Source organism: Argopecten irradians, chromosome 4, assembly GCF_041381155.1.
Source record: "Argopecten irradians isolate NY chromosome 4, Ai_NY, whole genome shotgun sequence".
Taxonomy (NCBI): Eukaryota; Metazoa; Mollusca; class Bivalvia; order Pectinida; family Pectinidae; genus Argopecten; species Argopecten irradians.
In genome coordinates, this window is record NC_091137.1 from 49,045,754 (window position 1) to 49,071,306 (window position 25,553).

At 34.6% G+C, this 25,553-nt stretch overlaps 1 protein-coding gene across 5 annotated transcripts in view; it reads right to left on the minus strand.

Moving 5' to 3' along the window:
• Window positions 1–25,553, minus strand: part of LOC138321904 (uncharacterized) — a 46,395-nt gene that overhangs the window by 3,544 nt on the left and 17,298 nt on the right. For 3 of the 5 annotated variants that reach the window (XM_069265924.1, XM_069265923.1, XM_069265921.1), the window contains exons 18-55: window positions 24,745–24,819; window positions 24,197–24,325; window positions 23,748–23,915; window positions 23,314–23,397; window positions 22,379–22,473; window positions 21,812–21,887; window positions 21,416–21,646; window positions 20,623–20,697; window positions 20,224–20,286; window positions 19,649–19,732; window positions 19,213–19,352; window positions 18,159–18,234; window positions 17,260–17,499; window positions 16,782–16,856; window positions 15,788–15,856; window positions 15,230–15,313; window positions 14,614–14,720; window positions 14,157–14,208; window positions 13,601–13,810; window positions 12,238–12,318; window positions 11,716–11,790; window positions 11,087–11,193; window positions 10,443–10,515; window positions 9,834–10,073; window positions 9,337–9,411; window positions 8,723–8,791; window positions 8,147–8,230; window positions 7,770–7,876; window positions 7,348–7,399; window positions 6,339–6,548; window positions 5,541–5,621; window positions 5,020–5,094; window positions 4,396–4,502; window positions 3,734–3,806; window positions 3,127–3,366; window positions 2,484–2,558; window positions 2,034–2,102; window positions 577–660 (exon numbers count right to left, since the gene is read on the minus strand). In XM_069265924.1, the coding sequence (XP_069122025.1) occupies window positions 577–660; window positions 2,034–2,102; window positions 2,484–2,558; window positions 3,127–3,366; window positions 3,734–3,806; window positions 4,396–4,502; window positions 5,020–5,094; window positions 5,541–5,621; window positions 6,339–6,548; window positions 7,348–7,399; window positions 7,770–7,876; window positions 8,147–8,230; window positions 8,723–8,791; window positions 9,337–9,411; window positions 9,834–10,073; window positions 10,443–10,515; window positions 11,087–11,193; window positions 11,716–11,790; window positions 12,238–12,318; window positions 13,601–13,810; window positions 14,157–14,208; window positions 14,614–14,720; window positions 15,230–15,313; window positions 15,788–15,856; window positions 16,782–16,856; window positions 17,260–17,499; window positions 18,159–18,234; window positions 19,213–19,352; window positions 19,649–19,732; window positions 20,224–20,286; window positions 20,623–20,697; window positions 21,416–21,646; window positions 21,812–21,887; window positions 22,379–22,473; window positions 23,314–23,397; window positions 23,748–23,915; window positions 24,197–24,325; window positions 24,745–24,819 (4,110 nt within the window). The remainder of the gene's footprint in view (window positions 1–576; window positions 661–2,033; window positions 2,103–2,483; window positions 2,559–3,126; window positions 3,367–3,733; window positions 3,807–4,395; window positions 4,503–5,019; window positions 5,095–5,540; window positions 5,622–6,338; window positions 6,549–7,347; window positions 7,400–7,769; window positions 7,877–8,146; window positions 8,231–8,722; window positions 8,792–9,336; window positions 9,412–9,833; window positions 10,074–10,442; window positions 10,516–11,086; window positions 11,194–11,715; window positions 11,791–12,237; window positions 12,319–13,600; window positions 13,811–14,156; window positions 14,209–14,613; window positions 14,721–15,229; window positions 15,314–15,787; window positions 15,857–16,781; window positions 16,857–17,259; window positions 17,500–18,158; window positions 18,235–19,212; window positions 19,353–19,648; window positions 19,733–20,223; window positions 20,287–20,622; window positions 20,698–21,415; window positions 21,647–21,811; window positions 21,888–22,378; window positions 22,474–23,313; window positions 23,398–23,747; window positions 23,916–24,196; window positions 24,326–24,744; window positions 24,820–25,553) is intronic. The other 2 variants (XM_069265922.1, XM_069265925.1) reach the window with 2 other exon arrangements.

Here is a 25,553-nt window from a genome sequence, read left to right on the forward strand (position 1 = left end):
TGATTGATTAGATGTTATGTTTAATTACTCGACACAATGGCAATAATATGTCGTCTCGCCTGAGAGACCATAGTGGCTCAAGCAGAAAGCCATTAAAGAAGTCTATACGTAAAGACCGACAAATTAAAGATGCTCCACCACTGACAAATGATATTTTTTCACTAACAAAAACAGGAGCAGACAATTAAGTATCTTTCTTCAGTTACAAAAGTTACTTACTTTACACCATTACTACCACTGGAAAGTTTGAGCTTCTAATTTTACTTCAAGTTAAAATTACAAAAAAAAAAATTGCATCCCGAAAAATCCGTGCCACTATATCTTATATGTACTGAATGATCATGCACCAAAGGCACAATAAACTATTTTATATTATTTTTGTGTTAATTAGACATACACATATAAACACGATTAAACACCAATTATTGTTCAGGTGATGAATATCATTTATGCTCTGTCGGCATCTTTAAGAAAGTAAAATTCAATCAATATTATAGTGAATTTTTTCATAATTGTCTCATTATTTTGTCAAACATGATAAATCCGAAAAATGCTAGTATACAGTCAAGTTAATACCTTAATCGCTATATGTCCGACCAGAAAACCAATAAAGGTTCCGATCACATCGTACACAGCCGACTGGAAATTGTCTGCACACAACTGAAATATCAAGGTCACAACTGAAATGTCAAGGTCACAACTGAAATATCATCGTATTCGTGACGTCATTATGATTAAGACAGAATACTAGTTGAATATCAATACGTCTTACGGACACGCCATGATGTCAATCTAACTAAAATTAGACGTTCCAATACAAGATGTAACAATTTCCGCTCGGGGTAACCTAAGCATGACCCATAGCACAGGGGACCAACTCAATGAAAATGGATGTTGTCATACATTTTTTGTATTTGGAGGATAGACTGATGAGTATATATGACAGTCATGTAATTTTTTTTTTAAATACGAGATTTGAAAAATTATTAAAAAATCGGGATACTTCTGTATGTACTATAAAACAGAGAAAGGGACTACAGTCGCCATATTGGATTTTTTACCCCCACCTCGATTAAAGTTATTTTTTTCACAATAGTATACCTTTTTTCCTAGAGTCATAGTCACGCATCAGTCCTCCGATAATCCATAATCACACACATACCATGCAAAAGCATATAAACGATGTCTATATAGTCAAACGCAGTATTTTAATCCAAAATTACCGGCGCTTTCTGACTTGTGACATCGAAAGCAACGTCCTCGTAAAGAGCGACTAGAGTGACTTACCCTGCAGTGTAATTCAATGGGTTTAATCAGAGATATTCCGATAGTTTATTTTCGCGGAAAATTTGAATATAAAACGTATTGGAATACCTCTGACTAAACCCATTGAATGACACTGCAGGGGAAGTCACTCTAATCGCTCTTCATTATATATACTCATCAGTCCATCTTCCAAATACAAAAAATGTATGACAACATCCATTTTCATTGAGTTGGCCCCCTGTGACCCATAGCCTAGAATCGGAACATCTTGGGACGTACTGTTAGCCGTTTATATATCCAAATGAATCATTCACACCGAAGATTCCGTAGGCGAGACGCTGATTGGCTAACCACAGCTAGGGGTCATGCTGAGGTGACCCCGAAAGAGGAGTTGTTAGATCTTGTACTGGAGCGTAACGTAGAGCATCGTAGTGGAGCGGAATTGCAAGTCTAATTTTAATCAGATTTGAACCATTTTTTTGTACAGCAATATCATTGAAGGCTGTTGATATAAATTATCCGACTTTAACATGGTAACTTTTCGAGCAGTGCTTGGTAAATATCTAATTATTCAGATTTATCTTAAGTTAAAAAGGCAATAACTACATTTGAACAAGGATAATTTTTCATTTCAAATTAAGCAAAACTTATTTTCAAATTACATTTTGTCTCAGTGCAATGTGGAACATACATATGTATACAAAATTATACAAAATATGATTGAATTAACCAGGAAAAATTGTTAAAATAAACAAAGCAATGTTTACATTTCCAAAGTCGGGCGAGTTAACAGAAGTGTAGAAATAACATGTTACTCCAAAGTCACAGCAGTACGCCTGAAACGTAAATAAAAATGTCTTCATATACCATATCACAAAAATCCTCATTTTTATACTCTGCGATTCTTGCTGGTTTGGCACTGATAAATTCTCAAAGGATAAAACAGTTCTATGGGACAATTAAATGGTAGTAAAAATTATTCTCTTTGGATCTTGTGCAATTTACTTAGTAAACAATTTCCTGCAACATTGGCATGTTTGCTTCCCGACATCGTCTCAGGTCTGTATCAGCATTTTCAGTCGATGTCATGTCTTTTACATATTATCGACACAAACGTATGAAATGATGGCTCAATATGATTGGCCCAATGATAGCCTAATATGGGCCAATGATGGGCTAGTCTTAGACTAGCAATCCACAACACTCATGGTACTTACAACTGACAGGACAACAGACAATAATCCAAGGCAAATCAGTTCTACAACTGTCAGTATGACAGTCAACACTGTCGTCTGTAAATTCAGAAAATAAAACATATTATTTCCAAAGGACGATCTAGTGAACTGCATTATTATAAATATTGATCATATTGTCTCAAATACAAGGAATGATATAACATTAAATTTGAGTTGGAAACCTGAGATGATTATTACAGGACTCTATTCTAGGTGTCACAGAAATTCCTTTGCAGGTATCATTCTTAATTCCCTACGTGCACGTGGGCGCCAATGTTAACAGAGTGCATGAGTTTAACTAAATCGAATCGTCGTCTCCGCCAACGATAGAATTTGTGACCTCCGGATTACTACGTTTGACGCTCAAACAATCGAGCTTAGAAGAAGTTCTCCCTAGCCCTAGCCGAAAGGTATATTGTGGATAGTATTGACCAGGGTTACTTATATAATGAAAGCAAAATTTCCGAATATTTCCTTTAGAATTTGCCATTGATTAGAGTAATGATATGATGCAATCAGGTGCAGGTTATTTTTATGGATATGTGCAGTGTTAACAAAGCGTTAGCGCAATACCTAACTGCATATATGCGCATTCAGAATCTAAAACAGTAGACAAAACATTTACTGCTGTTAACACTTTCATCCAGTTCCTCATGACACTGATGATGTTGAGTGGCCCGAGTCCTGCCGACACTACGAGGACACAGAACATGATGATACCCGTGACGTGTGTGACGTAGCCTAACGTCAACTCTCCCGATTTTATGTTGTTGAGATAGACCTGTTCAGTCGTGGAGAAGTATTCGGGGCCGTCCGGACCAAACTTTTCCAGGATGATTCCAATAAATACAGCCACTTCTAGAACCTAGTGTAAAGACAACGAAAAAAATATTTTAAAGACTACTCTCGGTTTATTGTAGTGATAAGGTCCCCCCAAAACATCAACAAATTATCTTTAAAAAATATCGTTCAATTGTTTCCGAATTGTATTAACTACCTTAATACGATAGGTTGGCTATGTTCTACGTCCTATCAACGGCCAAGGTAATCTAAGGAAGTGCCAGATATAGGAGATTCCATTATCTTAAATTAGAAACTGTTTAAATAAGAGCAAAATACAATCAAAATAAAGAGATGCCCAAAGACTGTAGTTTTTTGTCAGAAATTTCAAATTTACTGCATGAACTGAACAAGCCTGTAATTCATTCATCTTTTCACACAGCAATACATACCACAAGGATACAAGAAAGACAACAAAACACGAGGGCGGTCTTGTTAATTCTACCGGAGTCTGTTTTGAGGTACCTGGAATTCATGAAAGTCATTAATGTTAATGTTGATATATAAATCCTATTCTCATATTTACTGAATTACAACATTGTACCTATATCTCTTTTGCGTGATCTCTATCTAGCATCCCTTTCAACCATATTTGCGGACAAAAAATTCGTAAATCAATTAGAAAGTGAAATTATTTAATAACTGCAGTTAATTTAGCTATACGTGTAACAATTATGCGAAATTTGACTAGCTATCAGTTATATCCATTGTCCTGTGAGCCATATTCTTTTCTGTGTTATCTCAATATTGTTTTGCATGCATTTAATATGTGTTACGCATTCATTTAAGAGTTCCTAGAACACGCCAACTTAGGTGTCGATATAGAAAGTACCCCTTCAGTGTTTACTGAAAATAAAAAAGCTGTGTAATTTCACTGCTCGACTTACAATAAAACTACAACACAACGGCCCAGTGTGGATGAAACATTCACACATTTAATTCATTTTTTATCTAACTTACCCTCTACACTTTTCTAAAATAAAATATATCACCTTAGCCTCGACATCATTTCTAGCATACTAGAAAGTTAAGATACCTCGATTATGTGCCTTACCTTATAAACTCTCCCCATAGCCGTGACACCATCCCTGCAGAATCTGTTATTGACTTACTCATTTCTATTCGTTTGTGCAATCGGTCTTTGAGGACAAATAAAATAATCTGAAATGAATTAAGCCTCGATTGCTTTTCAAAATAACCATTTCTAACGCTATGCACCTTTACTTACTATGCAACCGTCGTTTTTCAATAACAGATACAGATAAATATTACAGAAATTATATATCTACTATGTAATAAATCAATATATAACGAACGAGAAATGGTGTCATTACATGTATACACTGGTAGTTGTAATAACCAAATAGGATACCTAACAATCATATGGACAGGATCAATTTACATGATGTAATTTCATTTTCCTTAAAGGCACATTCCTTTGTTTGAGGCCGTTTTCGATTACCGAAATTTAACTTATTTGAAATCATGCACTTTTCCTGACTAGTGAAAAGTATTTTCTTATCTCATCGTTCAGAACTTCAATTTTTCTCTGAAAGAAAATGAAAAGTCCTTACTGTTTTCGTAATCCTTAAGCATCTAAAACAACTAATAATTTACAATTGTTTGTGTGTTCAAAACCATTGTGATTTCCTGTTTTTCTGTTTCAATGGGTGATTACCTGAGCTGATATGCTAATACAAAGGAATGCCATAATCAGTTCATAATCCACCCTGTAGATCTTTAGATTGGATAACTGAAGAAGAAAAACAAAGATATTATTGTGACGGCTATTTAGTTCACCGTTTCGGATTAACAGCACGTAGGTTTGTATGATCAGACGATTTCCTTGAAGCCCATGCCTAATACATATCATTGTATGATGATTGCAGTTCAGTACATAACTCGCTGGTAAATGCTAACTAGCACACGGGGACAATGACGAAAAGTTTGATTTATGAAGAAAGAACCCCACAAGACCGGGCTTATTGTGCTTGGTGACCTTTATAGGTAGTCTGTTAATATAGCTAATGAGAAGCGATATCACCGATTTGCATGAAATTAACAGCAAACAAACCAACATGGAGTTAAGGGAAAGATGCGGTTTGCTTAACATCTCAATGAACAGTATTAAAGACTGACTAATCACATAATATCGTCTTCTTTTATATTTATACAAAGTCATAATCATTGTACACCTACCCTGACGCTTTCTAACAGTTGTGCGTACAGCCCCAAAATTACGATGTCGACGATGAGACGCACTGTGTCCGGCAGTGTACTCTGAAAACAATACGTTTAAGGTGTTAGTGCGTTACGATTAACTTGCTATTTAGTGATACTTAGGTCTCTTCAAGATGGGTCCCCGCGTAAATACGTTCAGTTTTCATTCCTCGTTAACAATTTTTTTGATATTCTCTGATTTGAAAAAGTAATTGTGTGATAGGTATAATCCTTTGTTAAGTAACAAACAGTATATGTAATTAACTACGTGAATATTTATTCGCTTTTTTTGTATTCATTATTGAAATGACTATAAGGATAAAATATACATGTTAATACGTTACAGCTAAGTTACAAAATATAAAACATGAAATATGTTGAGGAAAATGAAAGCTTAGCGCAGATACGCGATAACCCATCATTAAAGTCCTCAGCTTATAATGGATTTATTTTTCGGCAACAACTTCATTTCACTTTTTAATGGATATTTTCTGTGCAATTAAGCGAATTTATAAGAGTGTAGTGTAGGGATCTTTAGTGATTGTAACTAATCTATGCATTTTTGAAACATATCCAAACCAATCTATCATCAGTTATCAATGAAAACATGATTAGTCACCTATCACATAGTAACTATATACCCATAGGAACATACCACAGCCTTCCAAAATATACAGATATTCACACAAACACATTGTATACATGGGAGGTCGTCCTTAAATGACCTTGGCTGTTAACAAGACGTAAATAAAACGAACAAACATACAAACAACGTACCCATACTAATCCAGTGCTCCACTTCCAGAGGGACCAGAACATTTGACAGACGCCGGATATAATTGAGAAAGGGATGAACACCAATAGTGTAATGTTGGCCCCTCTAATCATCTCACCAAAGTACAGCGTCCCCACGTACATGTCATCTACCTGGGAGTCCCCTCGTACAGCATACACCATTATCGCTACCCAGGCGGAAAAGTTCAGCGTCTACAAAGTCAACGTATTGCATAGCTGATTGATAAACTGTTACGTTATTGCTACATGAGTCACAAGCAGATATGACTTTGCATCAATTGTGCAATTTCAATAATTTGTCTTTACAACTCAATGCACAATGCCAAGCAAAAGCCATGAATAAGATTTCATACAATGAGCGATTTATTGTGTCGCTTGCAACGCAAGGGCGACACATAGGTATCACTCTGTCAGCGTCGGCGTCCGGGAAAAGTTTCCGAATGGTAACTTAAATAATTCTTGCCCGATTTCAACCATATTAACTTTGCTGCTTTATATCAATGAGATCTTGGAGGAGTGCGATAATTGTTAAAATCCGTCAATATTTGTAAGAGTTACGGGACATTAAAATCATCAAAACAGATAAATCCATGGTTTCCGCTTGATAACAAGTATTTATTGTCCGACTTCAGCCAAATTTTGTATATTGCTTTATATTAATGAGATCTCAGACTGGATTGATACTGGTCAAAACCCGTCAATATTTGCAAGAGTTACGGGACTTGATACCTCCAACTAATTATTAACCATATCTTCAACTGTAAATAGCTATTTTTGCGATGTTTTAAACTGATGTGCGATACATCCACTTCCGTGGAATTCTTATATAAAGTATAGCTCTATCTTATATAAGAGTAATATATACACAAAAGTACTTGAGTGATTATAATAACATGACTGTTATGTAGGTATACGCTGTGGGTAACAGGCAATATTTATCCATACAATTGTACGACTGAAACCCATTTTCAAGCTCCTCAAATATACTTACAAACATAAAAGTATGACCAATCACGAACAAGAATGACATCAGTGGGAAATAGCTGTAACATAAACATAAATCATGTTATTGTCACGGGGAATATATTTTTGTGATTCTGAGTGACACTGTTATGATCGCGAGGATTTGATCCGCGATACATTATGAAATGGTTGAATCACATGGCCTAAAATCGCACTTAAACCTACTTAGTTTCGTCACTTTGTACGTCATTGAGAGTTTTTAGTCTTATACCATTTCTATAAATGAGACGTGTGACGTAAAAAACGAAGGGCAGATAACTCTGAAAAGACAAGAATTTAACTACGTATTAATTTCTAACCAAACAGTTTCTGTAAAATTTTATTATGAATAAGCCCGTAGACTATGGTACTATATAAAATTTAGCATAGAGAGTAAGAAACTATTCTTACCTGTCTTGAGTGAATGGCCTCCAGAATGTATGGAACATGCCTATGGCAGTGGTATAATCATCGGATATATGTTTGTATATGCGATCAGCCAGAACAATAGTAACTACCTGTAAAAGTACAAAGGTTCTGTGGTTCTAGATATTTAATGAACACGTAAACGTATCACAATTAATGGAAGGCAGAAATCGGTAACATCCTAAATGGCAGCATTAATATTGATAAAAATGTATATTCTTTCAAAATATATATTATCTTTAGTAATACATTACATGCAAAACCGTAATGGTGAACAATTAAATTGTAAATATTTTTGAAACCATATTGTAAAATATAAAACTATCAACTGAGCTTGATTGTTTTTAATGTAATTTTCATACCTTAATCACTAAGTGGGCGACCATGAAACCAATGAAGGTACCAACCACATTATAGACAGCGCCATGGAAACCGTGTTTGCACATCTGAGAAGTGAAGTATATTCTATATCAACTAGTAATTTTACGAAAATACATCAAATAATGGTACAAACCAACTTTCTTTCGCGTGCGATTTACTTTCGCTAATTGCGTGAATTTGTGAAAGTTTATTTTTTCTACTTTTTTAAGCGTAATAATATTTTTACAACATTTTCGATGATTCGATAATTTCCATTCAATGTTTAAATCCGTGAATATTAATCTTCGCAAACTTTCTTTGAAATGGAAATCGCGAAAATCAGTAGTCGCAAAAGAGCAAAGTCATACCGTAGTACTGCCATAACTTAATCACTATGTACTATATTATATCATACATCATAAAATGCATGCTATCTGTGAAAACTTATCAGAATCTAATTCTATTTCAGTTAAGCATTACAGTTGTTATGTTACCATGAAGACAATATTATTTTGCCTTGTAGGGCATTCCTTTTATTAGAGTTCGTTATAAGAAATATAAGAAACTGTGATATTTACATTTCCAAAGGCAGGCGAGCTCACAGAGGTGTAAAATGTACAGGATGTACCATAGTCACAGCAGTAAGCCTGAAATAGGAACATATATTATCATCACTGACGATTTTTCATAATAAATCTAATGAATGAATAATTAGAAGCCACTGTCATATACTTCTTCAATTCCATAGGAAAATATCATCACGGTGGATATCTGGTACATCACCTTGGATATATTTATTTTTACTTTATTTTATTTTGTACTCGTATTTAAAAAATAATTGGTGGTCAAATTTAACACGCCGACTTAAATCGATTTAAAAATATAAAACTAGAATGGTCGCCATAGTGAATGACTAATACCCCCGGTGCACAAATTTAGTGATTACTCCTTTAATAGGGGACATTGCATACTCCTATATAGCTTGCTCAATTTCACTTTATGTCTGGTATCCGTATATTAAATTTTCGAAAATCTGTCAAGTAGTTTAGGAGGAGTTTACCAGAAAAAGTTGTGTTTACAGACAGACAGACAGACGGACGGATGGACGGACGGACGGATGGAGTGATGGACAGCCCGATTCCAGTATACCCCCTTAACGTCGTTGCGGGGGTACAAAACACTATATACTTACAACCGAGAGGACCAGGGAGAGTAACCCGAGGCAGATTAGTTCTACCACCATCAGTATCAACGTCTGAACAACCGACTGAAAATCAAAAACAAAATCTATTTTACAAGGAAAATAACTATCTCTGGAATCTGACACATACTGAGCTCCAAGTCAGTGCTTTGAATCATCAGTAGTTATTGATAACATTTGATAAGCATGTTATTCTATACCACTTTATCTGTATGGCAATTAAATAACACATGATTTGGTGCGTCAAATCAACAGTTGATCCACGTTCCACCAATCAATAATATTTTAAATTCAATACTACTTTATTCACTTTTGCTTGCGTTTATAACATAATCATATGCAACCATATACTACTCTTTACGGACACGTTGATATGAAATACCAAATTTTATTAAGATAGTCTTAAAAGTATTATATATTATGACAAAAAAATGATTTGTTCAAATATTTGTTGTGTTAAAATAACTAAATGGTAAGATCTGACTTACAACAGACAACACTTTCTGCCATTTCTTCATGACACTGATGATGTTGAGTGGCCCGAGTCCTGCCGACACAACGAGGACACAGAACATGATTATACCCGTGACGTGTGTGACGTAGCCTAACGTCAACTCTCCCGATTTTATGTTGTTGAGATAGACCTGTTCAGTCGTGGAGAAGTATTCGGGGCCGTCCGGACCAAACTTTTCCAGGATGATTCCAATAAACACAGTCACTTCAAGAACCTAGTGTAAAGACAACGAAAATATTGTTTTAAAGACTGCTCTCGGTTTATTTTAGTGATAAGGTCCCCACAAAACATCAACAAATTAATCTTTAAAAAAATATCGTTCAATTGTTTCCGAATTTTATTAACTACCTTAATACGATAGGTTGGCTATGTTCTACGTCCTATCAACGGTCAGGGTAATCTAAGGAAGTGCCAGATATAGGAGATTCCATTATCTTAAATTAGAAACTGTTTAAATAACAGCAAAATACAATCAAAATAAAGAGATGCCCAAAGACTGTAGTTTTTTGTCATAAATTTCAAATTTACAGCATGAACTGAACAAGCCTGTAATTCATTCATCTTTTCACAGAGCAATACATACCACAAGAATACAGGAGAGACAACAAAACACGAGGGCGGTCTTGTTAATTCTACCGGAGTCTGTTTTGAGGTACCTGGAATTCATGAAAGTCATTATATTAATGTTGATATTTACTGAATTACAACATTGTACCTATATCTCTTTTGCGTGATCTCTATCTAGCATCCCTTTCAACCATATTTGCGGACAAAAAATTCGTAAATCAATTAGAAAGTGAAATTATTTAATAACTGCAGTTAATTTAGCTATACGTGTAACAAATATGCGAAATTTGACTAGCTATCAGTTATATCCATTGTCCTGTGAGCCATATTCTTTTCTGGGTTATCTTGATATTGTTTTTGCATGCATTTAATATGTGTTACGCATTCATTTAAGAGTTCCTAGAACACGCCAACTTAGGTGTCGATATAGAAAGTACCCCTTCAGTGTTTACTGAAAATAAAAAAGCTGTGTAATTTCACTGCTCGACTTACAATAAAACTACAACACAACGGTCCAGTGTGGATGAAACATTCACACATTTAATTCATTGTTTTATCTAATTTACCCTCTACACTTTTCTAAAATAAAATATATCACCTTAGCCTCGACATCATTTCTAGCATACTAGAAAGTTAAGATACCTCGAGTATGTGCCTTACCTTATAAACTCTCCCCATAGCCGTGACACCATCCCTGCAGAATCTGTTATTGACTTACTCATTTCTATTCGTTTGTGCAATCGGTCTTTGAGGACAAATAAAATAATCTGAAATGAATTAAGCCTCGATTGCTTTTCAAAATAACCATTTCTAACGCTATGCACCTTTACTTACTATGCAACCGTCGTTTTTCAATAACAGATACAGATAAATATTACAGAAATTATATATCTACTATGTAATAAATCAATATATAACGAACGAGAAATGGTGTCATTACATGTATACACTGGTAGTTGTAATAACCAAATAGGATACCTAACAATCATATGGACAGGATCAATTTACATGATGTAATTTCATTTTCCTTAAAGGCACATTCCTTTGTTTGAGGCCGTTTTCGATTACCGAAATTTAACTTATTTGAAATCATGCACTTTTCCTGACTAGTGAAAAGTATTTTCTTAACAAATCTCATCGTTCAGAACTTCAATTTTTCTCTGAAAGAAAATGAAAAGTCCTTACTGTTTTCGTAATCCTTAAGCATCTAAAACAACTAATAATTTACAATTGTTTGTGTGTTCAAAACCATTGTGATTTCCTGTTTTTCTGTTTCAATGGGTGATTACCTGAGCTGATATGCTAATACAAAGGAATGCCAGAATCAGTTCATAATCCACCCTGTAGATCTTTAGATTGGATAACTGAAGAAGAAAAACAAAGATATTATTGTGACGGCTATTTAGTTCACCGTTTCGGATTAACAGCACGTAGGTTTGTATGATCAGACGATTTCCTTGAAGCCCATGCCTAATACATATCATTGTATGATGATTGCAGTTCAGTACATAACTCGCTGGTAAATGCTAACTAGCACACGGGGACAATGACGAAAAGTTTGATTTATGAACAAAGAACCCCACAAGACCGGGCTTATTGTGCTTGGTGACCTTCATCGCTGGTCTGTTAATATATAGCTAATGAGAAGAGATATCAACGATTTGCATGAAATTAACAGCAAATATACCAACATGGAGTTAAGGGAAAGATGCGGTTTGCTAACATCTCAATGAACAGTATTAAAGACTGACTAATCACATAATATCGTCTTCTTTTATATTTATACAAAGTCATAATCATTGTACACCTACCCTGACGCTTTCTAACAGTTGTGCGTACAGCCCCAAAATTACGATGTCGACGATGAGACGCACTGTGTCCGGCAGTGTACTCTGAAAACAATACGTTTAAGGTGTTAGTGCGTTACGATTAACTTGCTATTTAGTGATACTTAGGTCTCTTAAAGATGGGTCCCCGCGTAAATACGTTCAGTTTTCATTCCTCGTTAACAATTTTTTTGATATTCTCTGGTTTGAAAAAGTAATTGTGTGATAGGTATAATTCTTTGTTAAGTAACAAACAGTATATGTAATTAAGTACGTGTATATTTATTCGCTTTTTTGTATTCATTATTGAAATGACTGTAAGGATAAAATATACATGTTAATACGTTACAGCTAAGTTACAAAACATAAAACATGAAATATGTTGAGGAAAATGAAAGCTTAGCGCAGATACGCGATAACCCATCATTAAAGTCCTCAGCTTATAATGGATTTATTCTTTGGCATCAACTTCATTTCACTTTTTAATGGATATTTTCTGTGCAATTAAGCGACTTTATAAGAGTATCTTTAGTAATTGAAACTAATTTATGCATTTTTGAAACATATTCAAACCAATCTTTCATCAGTGACCAATGAAAACATGAAAAACAAATGATTAGTCACCTATCATATAGTAACTATATACCCATAAGAACATACCACAGCCTTCATAAATATACAGATGTTCACAAAAATACATTGTATATATCATAAGGATGTTAGTGCTTGAATACAATATTGTAAAACAAAGGACAGTGAACGCGTACCTACATATGATTTTAAAGGCAGATGGATGTATATATTTATTTCAGACACTATATTTGACATTGCTTTACAAATTTCCTTGATTTAATTGTTGGATTAACCGCGGTAATTATATCTGCTTGTCAAATTAAGTTAATTAATTAAGTAATTATATTACTTACACGGGGCAACCAGGTGTATGACACTTAGCCTCAGGGCAATGGACACGCCAATTAAATATAATTAGCCTACCCGCCTGACCAATGAATTTAGAGCAGTAAATGTCAGGTGTTTGTTTATCTGTTGTATTTCATTTAAGCTTATGTTTATACTCTGTAAGATTAGTGAAGGCCACGACCACCGAACGGACAACACGGCACTATTTTGGAATATCCAGGATATGCCTACCGTTCACGGCCAAAGTGCTAGTGTAATAAAAGACCGTCAAAAGAAATCATTACGGATCCTTGTTTCTTTTACGAAATCAACATTTTGTATAACAAGTGAAAAATTCCCTTGTTATATATACATGGGAGGCCGTCCTTAAATGACCCTGGCTGTTAACAGGACGTGAATAAAACGAACAAACATACAAACAACGTACCCATACTAATCCAGTGTTCCACTTCCAGAGACACCAGAACATTTGACAGACGCCGGACATAATTGAGAAAGGGATGAACACCAATAGTGTAATGTTGGTCCCTCTAATCATCTCACCAAAATACAGCGTCCCCACGTACATGTCATCTACCTGGGAGTCTCCTCGTACAGTGTACACCATTATCGCTACCCAGGCGGAAAAGTTCAGCGTCTACAAAGTCAACGTATTGCATAGCTGATTAATAATCTGTTACGTTATAAAGATATTGCTACATGAGTCACCAGTAGATATGACCCGACATCAATTGCGCAACTTCTTATTCTCGTGCATTGACCTTACAACCCAATTCACAATGCAAAGCAGAAGCCATGAATAAGATTCCATACAATCAGCGATTTATATAAAGTATATAACAGTAAGATATACACAAAGTACATGGGTAATGATAATGACATTACTGTTATGGGGTATACGCTGTGGGCAACAGGCAATACTTATCCATACAATTGTACGACTGGAACCCATCTTTCGGGTGAAACTCCTCAAATGTACTTACAAACATAAAATTATGGCCAATCACGAACAAGAACGACATCAGTGAGAAATACCTGTAAACATATTTCATCAATTATTTTCACGGGGAAAATATTTTTTGTGATTTTGAGTGAAACTGTTATGATCGCGAGGATTTGATCCGCGATACATTAAGAAATGGTTTTATTTCCGTGCGTAAATTACTGATTATATAGACTGAAATCACATTAAAACCTGCTGAGTAACGTCACTTTGCAACTGCGTTACGTCATTTTACAGATTTATACGTCATTGAGAGATTTTAGTCTTATATCATTTCTATGAATGAGACGTGTGACGCAGATAACTTTGAACACACAAGAATTTCACTACTTAGTAAATTTCTATCGAAACAGGTTCTGTAAAATCTTGTTATGAATTAGCCCCGTAGATTATGTACTATATAAAATTTAGCATACATAGTAAGAAGCTATTCTCACCCGTCTTTAGTAAATGGCCTCCAGAATGTATGGAACATGCCTATGGCAGTGGTATAATCATCGGACATACGTTTGTATATACGATCAGCAAGAACAATAGTAACAACCTGTAAACACAGAATTAACACGTAAACATTTCTTAATTAATGGAAGACGGAAATCGGTATCATCCTACTTGGCGGCATTAATATTGATAAAAATGTATATTTTTCAAAACATATATTATCTATAGTGATACAATACTGACACAAGAATTCCACAGAAGTGGATGTGTCGCCTGCACAGCACAACACAAAAATAGTTATTTACAGTTGAAAATATTGCAAATATTGACGGATTTTGACCTTTATCGAACTCATCCGAGATTTCATTGATATAAAGCAGTATACCAAATTTGGTTGAAATCGGACAAACAATAATTAAGTTATCGCACGGAAACCGTTTCCCGGACGCCGACACCGACGCCGACATAGTGATACCTAAGTGTCGCCCTTGCGTTGCAGGCGACACAAAAAGCGTAATGATGAACAATCAAATTGTGAATACCTTTAGAAACGAGAACGTAAAATAAAAAAAATAAAATAAAGATTAATTGTATTTACTGTTATTTCCATACCTTAATCACTAAGTGGACGACCATGAAACCAATGAAGGTACCAACCACATTATAGACAGCGCCATGGAAACCGTGCTTACACATCTAAGAAGTGAAGTGTGTTCGATATCAAGAAGTAGTCTTTCGAAAATACATTAAATAACACTGTACACTTTCTTTCGCCTGCGATTTATTTTCGCATATTGCATTAATTTCGGAAAGTTTATCTTAACGAATTAATATGTACAACATTTTCGTTGATAGACTTTCCATCCAATTCTTAAATCCGTAAATGTTTATCTTTAAAACTTGTTTTGAAATGGAAATCGCGAAAAATAATACTCACGAAAGAGCGAAGTAATACTGCAGTTATATCACTATATGCTATGTACTACAATTTTTTTTTACATTTTACATCACAAAATGCAGGCTATATGTGAACACTTATCAGAATCTAATTTTCTTTTACTTTAGCATTACAGTTGGTATATTACCAGGAAGAAAATATTATTATGCCTTGTAGGGCATTCCTTTTATTAGAGTTAGGTTATAAGAAATATAAGAAACTGTGATATTTACATTTCCAAAGGCAGGCGAGCTCACAGAGGTGTAAAATGTACAGGATGTACCATAGTCACAGCAGTAAGCCTGAAACAGGAACATAAATTATCACTGACGATTCTTCATAATAAATCTAATGAAAGAAAAATTAGAAGCCACTGTCATATCTTACTTCAATTCCATAGGAAAATATCATCACGATGGATGTCTGGTACATCACCTTGGATATATTTATTTTATTTTATTCTATTTTTTACTCTTATTTTTAAAATAATTATTGGTCTAATTTAACACGCCGGCTTCAATAGATTTAAAAATATAAAACTAGAACTGTCACCATAGTGAATGACTAATACTCCCGCTGCACAAATTTAGTAATTACTCCTGTAAAAGGGGACATTGCATACTCCTATATAGTTTCCCCACTTTCCCTTTATGTCAGTCATCTGTGTACCAAATTTTATCAAAATCTGTCGAATAGTTTAGGAAGAGTTCACCAGACAATGTTGTGTTTACAGACAGACGGACGGACGGAGGGACGGATGGACAGACGGAAAACCCGATTCCAGTATATCCCCTTAAAGTCGTTGCGGGGGTATAAAACACTTTCTACCACAATAGTCAGTGTTATTCAACTATCAGGGTATCAAATAAACGATGCAGCTGTTGATTAACAATTTGTTTATACCACACGTGGTATAAACTCTGTAAGCATTCTGATTGGCTGACACGGTGAACTTTGACCGAACTACGTCTTTCTGAGTGTCGTGTCATCATTTGTCAACGTCATAAATAATCGGGTGACGTCAAGCAATGCTGTGATCGCCGCTTGACGCCAAAACTGCTGTTGGATAGCGTACTTATCCTCGTCGTATTTCTATCGGCTAAAAGCGGATATAATTGTGGTTGAAACAGGTCACACGAATCGTGGTTGTTGGATATGGAATTTATTCCACACTCGTAAATTTCATATTCAACAGCCACTCGTTGTGTAACCTCTATATATACTTACAACCGAGAGGACCAGGGAGAGTAACCCGAGGCAGATTAGTTCTACCACCATCAGTATCAACGTCTGTACAACCGACTGAAAATCAAAAACAAAATCTATTTTACAAGGAAAATAACTACCTCTGGAATCTGACATAAACTGAGCTCCAAATCAGTGCTTCGAATCATCAGTAGTTATTGATAACATTTGATAAGCATGTTATTCTATAACACTTTATCAGTGAGTCATTTTAATAACACTTAATTAGTGCGTCAATTCAACTGTTGATCCACGTTCCACCAATAAATTAACTTTGTTATTGTTTTGCTTGTGTTGATAACATAATCATATGTAACCATTTACTACTCTTTACGGACACGTTGATATGAAATACCGAATTTTATTAAGATAATCTTAAAAGTATTATATACTATGACAAAAAATTATTTGTTCAAATATTCGTTGTGTTGATATAACTAAATGGTAAGATCAGACTTACAACAGACAACACGTTCTGCCATTTCTTTATGACACTGATGATGTTGAGTGGCCCGAGTCCTGCCGATACTACGAGGACACAGAACATGATTATACCCGTGACGTGTGTGACGTAGCCTAACGTCAACTCTCCCGATTTTATGTTGTTGAGATAGACCTGTTCAGTCGTGTAGAAGTATTCGGGGCCGTCCGGACCAAACTTTTCCAGGATGATTCCAATAAACACAGCCACTTCCAGAACCTAATTATTAAAATTGCGTGATAGGTTTTCATGTAAAGGCTACTGCAGGCATTGTTTACTGCTAGACTTTACCAGGTAATCTAGCTAAAACATAGTTTTGATTCTACAATTACTCCAATAAAGTCAGAGTCATAACTACAACTCTGATGAATAAAGACTTATAGAAATCAAAATATATTGTATGGCTTGAATTGAGACTCGCAATTCAAACACTTACTATTCTATGTGTAATAAATTAAAAAGTATAACTACGTAGGGTGAAATCAATGCTAAATTTTTCATACAAAGATATATATATATGTTCATGAAAATACAGGAGAATATTTATGTGTGTGTTATATTATTCATATCCATTTTCCTCAAATGGAGGGTTTTCATAGAGACGTATTTTACCTTAAATATCTAGTTTTTCAAGCTAAAATTGTAAATAGGTATATGTGACGCATCGCTTTATTTTCAAGATTTCAAATCTCATACGTTCTTCGATGAATACATTCAAAACCCCAAATCCAATTTATCAAGTTAAAATCATTGTTGTTTCTTGGTCATGAGAAAACCACATATACCTGTTATCTCTGAATTTCATAATTAAAATATGTTTTAATATTGATTATTAATTATTGATGATTCAGGGTGTGACTTATGACGGTCTGACTTACCATTGTTACGACTGTTAACAAGCTAAACACTGCGGCAATGTTCGTAAATTCAGGCATTCGTTCCTTGTTGATGCATCTGTTAAATATAACGTTGTTTATCACCATTTCCATAAAACAACTAATAAATATAAAGGCAGTTAAGAACGAAAACGAACATGTATACAAACAATATACAAACTCTTTTAATGGTTACTCCTATCTTTTTCTTTGTGTCAAAGGCATGTTTATGCTCTTTGATAGATGGGTTAAGGCATGATACAATGACATACCATGGTTGATGAAACAACATTTGGTTAAGTTTTTTTCCTAATGCACACAAAACTCTATACTTTTAAACAACCATAAACCCTGTTCTAGATAATTTGATATATACGTATTCCTACATAGCAATTTAGATTCAGAACTATGATGTAAATGCTATAGATGGTTTAAGGCTCAATATACTTTTCCTTTTTTGTAATCACAAACATTTACAAGAAAATTACCCTGTTCTCTCTGCATAAAATGTTGACTAAAACCAGGTAAGTGTTACTGCGACCAACTGCGAAGTTTCGAAAAAAATGTCTTTAAAAAAATTATTATTGTGGCCCACAATGAATACAAACCGAAACGATACAAAGAAGTTCACAGAATTTCTCGATTTCCGGAAAATATCACGTGATCCGATCGACTCCCACGGAAAAAACAGAAACAAACATGTTATCGGCCGTAGAAAATTGTAGGCCTATACACGAAACGCTTCGGAAATTGTCGGTTTTCCAATGCCGACTGTTTCAAGATGGCAGGTATGTTTACAAGACGATATTTGACAGTTCGATATCATAGGTTTATTAGCGTGGAATAATATCATAATACACGTCTTTCATCTTTATTCTAGACCATTTGTACAATGTTCGTTTATTGTATATGTTGGTGATAATAAAACTGAAAAGTTACGTATATTGGGCCTTTAAAGAAGCATTCATGCTATATTTTTCGTAGAGCGTTTGTGTAATGATTGTAGAACAGTACAGAGTACAACTATAATATATTACCTGGGTACGAAAATCGTTACCTGTTGTTCGTAGCGTAAAACCAGGCAGTTTTAAAAATCCCTGACGCTTCACTTTTTGATTTCCCTGATTCTTCACCTTTCGGGTCTGTCTGTTCATGAAGGCGTTTGTATAGGCGGTCTGACAGCACTACACACACAATCTGGCGGCGAGAATAACGGACATACGTCTAAAATTGCTCGATATTGTATTTTTTCACTCTCGTTTGTCATGCTTTAATTTACGGAATACCTTTGATATGACTCACATTTGTTCAGCGCAAAACAAAGAATAAAAACAACGATAAATTATCAAACATTGAAATGATGGACAGGAATAATGTGGGCTTATCATCGATTATTTTTCATTTCAAACACACACTTTCTACTATTATTCTAAAATAATTTTAGTTATTTACTTATAACCCCTGTGTTGTGTTGTTTTTATTTTCCCACATACCTGTAGCGTTAAGATCGTGATTATGTAGGCAATAGACACTCCGAGTACTTTGTGAATGGGGTCGCTGAATGTCTTTTGACAGAACTAGAAAACACGAACAAAAACTATACACAATATCATTTAAGGTGATATTTTCGTTGTTAGGACATCCTAAGCTTTCAGCAATTGATTGCTTAGATGAATGACTTCGTGAGGAAGGATAGAGATACATATATTTTATCTGTGACAATACAGCATGTAAGTGAATATTTGATGAGGGTGATAGATGATATATACATTTCTTCTGTGAGTTGATCACAATTCTGTCGGTAGATTCAGTACAAAATCGACTTAAATTTTAAATAGAAAGTGCAAATCTTCGACAAAACAAAACATACATGGCACATATTTTTTGCAACTTCATCTCATATAAATGAATTACTAGTATTTCTTTCACACGATGCCAATTTCCATTATTACTGGGATATAAAAAGATCATTTCATCAATCTAGGAGATACATACGCAACAAAAACTTTTTAAGTGAATGTGATAAATTAGGTTATGACATTATTTCTTTTAACTGTGATGAACTTACCTCCTGGAATGTCCCTGAATCTGTTCTATACGAGCAGTCAGGGGATTTGTCGCAGCAGTAAGCCTGTACAACACACAGAATCATTGGGCATTTAGTAAATGCATTGACTTCAAGTCAGAATTGTAGGCTCTAGAGAAACATTAAACATAATTATAGTGCGCTCAGAATATTTTTTACATTTATATCAAATGATAGCTTTTCCGCGAGGTAAGTACGTGGACTTATTCAGAGTAGTCTTTTACACCACAGGGAATTGTAATATATAAACCGATTCCCTTGTCCTTTTATATAGTATGTATATATGTACAAATAGTTTACCTTCTCCCTTCTACAATACAAATTCCTGTGTTGTGGGCATTCAGTGTAACCTGATCAAACCAGGTAGGAGAGACTACTTACCACGTCTAGGACCCGACACAGAAGTCCGAGAATCACAGTGTTGCAGAGTATAAATGGAATAGTCACAAATGTAAGCTACAATTAACATATAGATCAATTATAGTCTTATATGATACTTAATTAAAGGGAAGAGGAAAGACAATCACACTTAAAACATCAATAAACGATAAGGAAGAAATTATAACGATCATTCATAAACATTACGCACAGGGAAAAGATTTATTGAAAATCTATATCTGTATGATATTGAAAAGACACATAAGTGATACGGAACTGTTATATAGGATATGGAACAGATATGAAAAATACAGAATAACAAACAATTCAATGAGGTAGTCAATAGAACAGTGATATCATACGGTGCAAAATAATAGGATGGAATACAAAACAATCCTAAATTATACAGAGTACTCCTCAAGAACACGGAACATGCACACACAAAATATTAAACAGTGATATATAATAAGGAATAACAAACATATTTGATACGAAACAGTGAGAGATAATGTGAAACAGTCATATTTACTGTGAAGGAGTCAAAGATACATCGCGAAACAGTCAAATATACTGAGATACGGTAAATATACTGTGAAACAGTCATGATATTACTGCAAAACAGTCAAACATACCGAGAAACAGAAGATATACTAGGAAACAGTCAAAGAAATTACTGTCAAAGAGTTAAAATAATGTGAAGATACTATAAATATCGAAGATACTGTATATTGTGAAACAGTCAAATATATGTCTTTTTTGCTATGGAGTTTCCCCCCTACAAGGATCGTATACTTACACCAAAGAGAAATCTCTTCCATTTCAACAATACCACAACGATGATGGCAATATTGAGTAGAAACGATAAGAGAGTAATGACTAAAAGCAGGATTCCAAGCGCATGCGTAACGTATCCAAGACTGGTGTCCCCAGAGAAAACATTATTTAGAAAGTTCCGTTCTGTATAATCAAAATAGCCAGGGTCTATTTTCTCTAAAATGATACCGACGGTGAACGGCAGTTGTAACAGCTGTAAAACGATGGACGTGATTATTTAGACATACATGGAAGTGGTCATATTAGTGATCATCGAGATTTTGTTTATGTTTCAGAGTTAAATGAATTTCTGGAAAGACTTGCAAATTTTAATATAATTTTTATCAATAATGTTTTTAAATGTGAATAAAAGACTTACCTGTGCCGCCATCTTGAGTAAACAGATCGCTAATGCGATAATCTTAAAGTTTGGCATCCGATTTTCATTGATGAATCTGAAAGAAACAACATTTTAATTTTAACACTGTAAACCTTTATCAAACTCTATCTAACTCCAAATGTTAAAAATACACTAAAATGTCGATAGAGCAACATCTTTAATTCTTATTATTCAATCTAAACTCCTGAAATTCACAATTTCCATAGGGACTTCTTTTTCTATGAAATCTAGGTTGTGAAAAGTATGTACATGACATACATTATAATACTTTGAATATGGAAAATGGTGTGAAAGCACTTCTGAGAAGGGGAAATTCATTGTTATTTACATGAATTTTTGTAACAAATGGGAACTCGATGCCCCATTCTTCATTGAATGTCGCAACTAAAAGCATAAAGCATAAATGGTATTATTCAGGATATGTAAGTATCCTTCCTGATACCTGTTCCTTTTCATCTTTTGAGAAATATAACAGACTTGCTGTAAGGAAGCCAATAAAATGGTTTTCATCTGTTTACGAGCAACTACCAGAGATGGGCACTTTACCTGTTGTTAAGAAAAACCTCCGAGAAAAGTCCTCTTTGACTTTCTGGCGACACTCGAGACTTAAAGACCCGATCAATGACTATGATGAGAAGTACCTGAAATGATGAATATTGAACTTTAACATCAAATACATCAAAATTATTTATATTGTAGTATTTATTACCGTGTAACTACAAACAAAGGTAGGTAAAGAATGCTAATTTAACATAGGTATTACGCTTCCTCGTGACCTATTATAAACTATATACTGTAATCCTTGATATTTATTAGCGAGTGTCTTATTCAGTGATTTGCGTGTGTAATCATTTCACGATATTATTTTCTCGAGAAATGCACCTGTTCACGTTTGGCAACATAGTTTCATATAAATCCCTAATATTACAAGCGCAGGTAATTTTCGCGCGAAATCGCCAATAGCGTCCCCCTCGCGAAAATTGGAGTATTTTTCTCTCATACCTCGCCGTTTTATTACAATTTTACTATTATGATTATACGCCATTTTTAAATAAATTCGAAAAAAATGACTGCAAGTCAATTTATCTTTTAAAGTAACCCCAGCCAAGTTTCTCAAAAAAATATTTGTTTGGCGCTGTGCCGTCACGAGGATGTATTACATGGATAGCCATGTAATAAAGCCTTAGGCGACATGAGTGTATTGCCCAAGACCAGCCAGTATTACATGTAGGAATGAGAGAAAGTATGTATAACCCTCACCGTCATGGTAGCTCTAATAACACTGAGCAATATGCATTACCTATACATTTTATAAATTTTGAAAACGGATGTACACCTATCTATCAATATGCATTTATTTAAGCTAACCCAATAATTGCAAGACCATGTATTGACACATCGCTTGGTAAATAAACAGAAATAGAGCCTTTCGGGGCTGCGCTAATGGTCAATTTCACGGGTTGTATGATTATATATCTTACTTCCAGTATCATCATGACGATTGAAAAAGCTAAGGCTGACGCGTCGTATTTCCAGAGTGTGTCGAGCACGGTAGTCGTACAGTCCTGTAACAGATACAAACTATTAAAATAAAGTTTATGTGAACTCAACATTTAATAACAATAGATGATCTGATTTCTTCAAATTGCCATTCAACAAAGAAAATAGATGGAGCAAACCCGGTAATATCAGCATAGAAAAATAACGAAAATAATAACAGATGATTTACCTTAAACAAATATTTGCACTTTACAAAAAACAATCAGCAATTTTATTTGCAAATTGGTTGAGGAAGAACAACTGCCTTTGCTCTATTTGTTTTATCGGGAATATTATTGTCAGCCAGGAAATTGCACGAAACTTTCTAATATTAGAATGATGAATTCATTCCATTGGCTTTAATTCACACATATACCTCTGTATAAGCAGAACTTGGACATAAATTTGATGTAGAACCCCTCAGAAATGGCCAGCGAACCCCCATCTCATTCTCACAGTGTCTACATGTCCAAGGCACAGTGCCAGACAGGCGTCCGCTTGGTAGGTTGTCAAAGACGCTGGATTGTTGTAAACAACATTTTCCCTAATAAAGATAAAAAATTTCGTTTCTATAAATCCTCGATATTGGTTAGCATATGGTCGCCATATCAGTAACGAATATAATATAATGGAACAGTTTTCATGACAAAATATGAACATAGAACAATGTTTGACGGCGTTTTAGGTTGTATCTATTGATAATAATCAAATCCATTATATATAAGCCTTAGCTGCGGTGTCATATCTGTTTTGTCTTGCATCATCATCTTATATAAAACGTGTATGTCATTTGTTTCTTTTCCCAACCTATGTATGCACACATACCTGATAAAAGAGTGAATTGAAGCCAAGGTTCTTGTCATCTACGTATAGATAAACATCGGTCTGCGCATCGTCTGTGATGTAATACGCGTGTAATGCACTATACAGCTCTGTTCGCAGATTCCAGGCAAACTGAGGGAAAAAATCATAAAATTCAGCCTAACCAAGTAATGTAATACAATATCTTGCCCAACACAACTGTATCAAACAGACAAAAAAAAGGGGAAAAAAATTAAGTTTGAAACAGCAAGGTAGAATCAAGTAAAATGCAACCTTTCTGTGGTGACGATGCACTATCTTCATGTTTTAATCCAGAAATGACAACACAAAACTGGGATAATTCATTACTTTGTTGACACCATGTTTGACAACAGTAACTAGGGATAACATCGTTGCTAAGTTGAACCTCAGTTTTGACAACGTTGTTTATAAGGTTAATCTGTTACCTATTGCCACCAGAAGTAGTATTCACAACAGAAAGATGGCAAATGAAGGAAATACTTACCGAAACCTTAAGTGGAAGCCAGATGGCAAATGAAGGAAATACTTACCGCAGCTTTAAGTGGAATCCACAAAAAGAGGGAAAGTAGTTTGAATAGCAAGGATGTTGTAAGTGCTATCACTGCCTACAATACAAAGAGATATAAATACAAGATTATTGATAAGTATGTTTGAAACATGGTGGAAAAGTGTAGTCAAACAACAATCGTTTACCTGTGTTAGATATGATATTCATGGCTGCGTATTACGACAGTGGCAGTAACCCATACCGTATTCCGGATACATTTAAAAGACTATGCAATGCTTTCGACTTAAGTTAATATCAGGACACTTTGTTTTGTGTACCACTGGGAAATTTCTCAAAGACAATTAAGATATAGTGCTTATATTTTATATGCATCGATTGTATTTTAAATAGACATAACAGTAATTGAATCGTTTTGGCGTTTATAATGTACACACAATATGGTATGACTGAATCTTTGAATAAAGCTGACAATGCAAGTTAAAAAGCATGTATTTGAGATTAAAAACAAATAATGAAAAAATATTTTACAAAATTCGATTCTGACACAACCCCTCAGTTATGAAAGTGTCGTATCCGAGGTGATATGTGTATATGTATATGTATAGACTGAGCGCACGTGTGTCGGTTCATGCACTTTATATAGGGGTTGGTGAGTGCGGTAGAATACTGGTAGAGAGAAAAACAAAAATGGCTGACCTCGACAAGGGAATGACTGGTATAAGATTCATGAAATACAAGTGTACTTATTTTTAAAAATCTCAATTAAATACGTGTAAACTTGCATTGTCAGCTTTAAGTAACCTATTATTTTGACGCAGAGATGCAAGACGA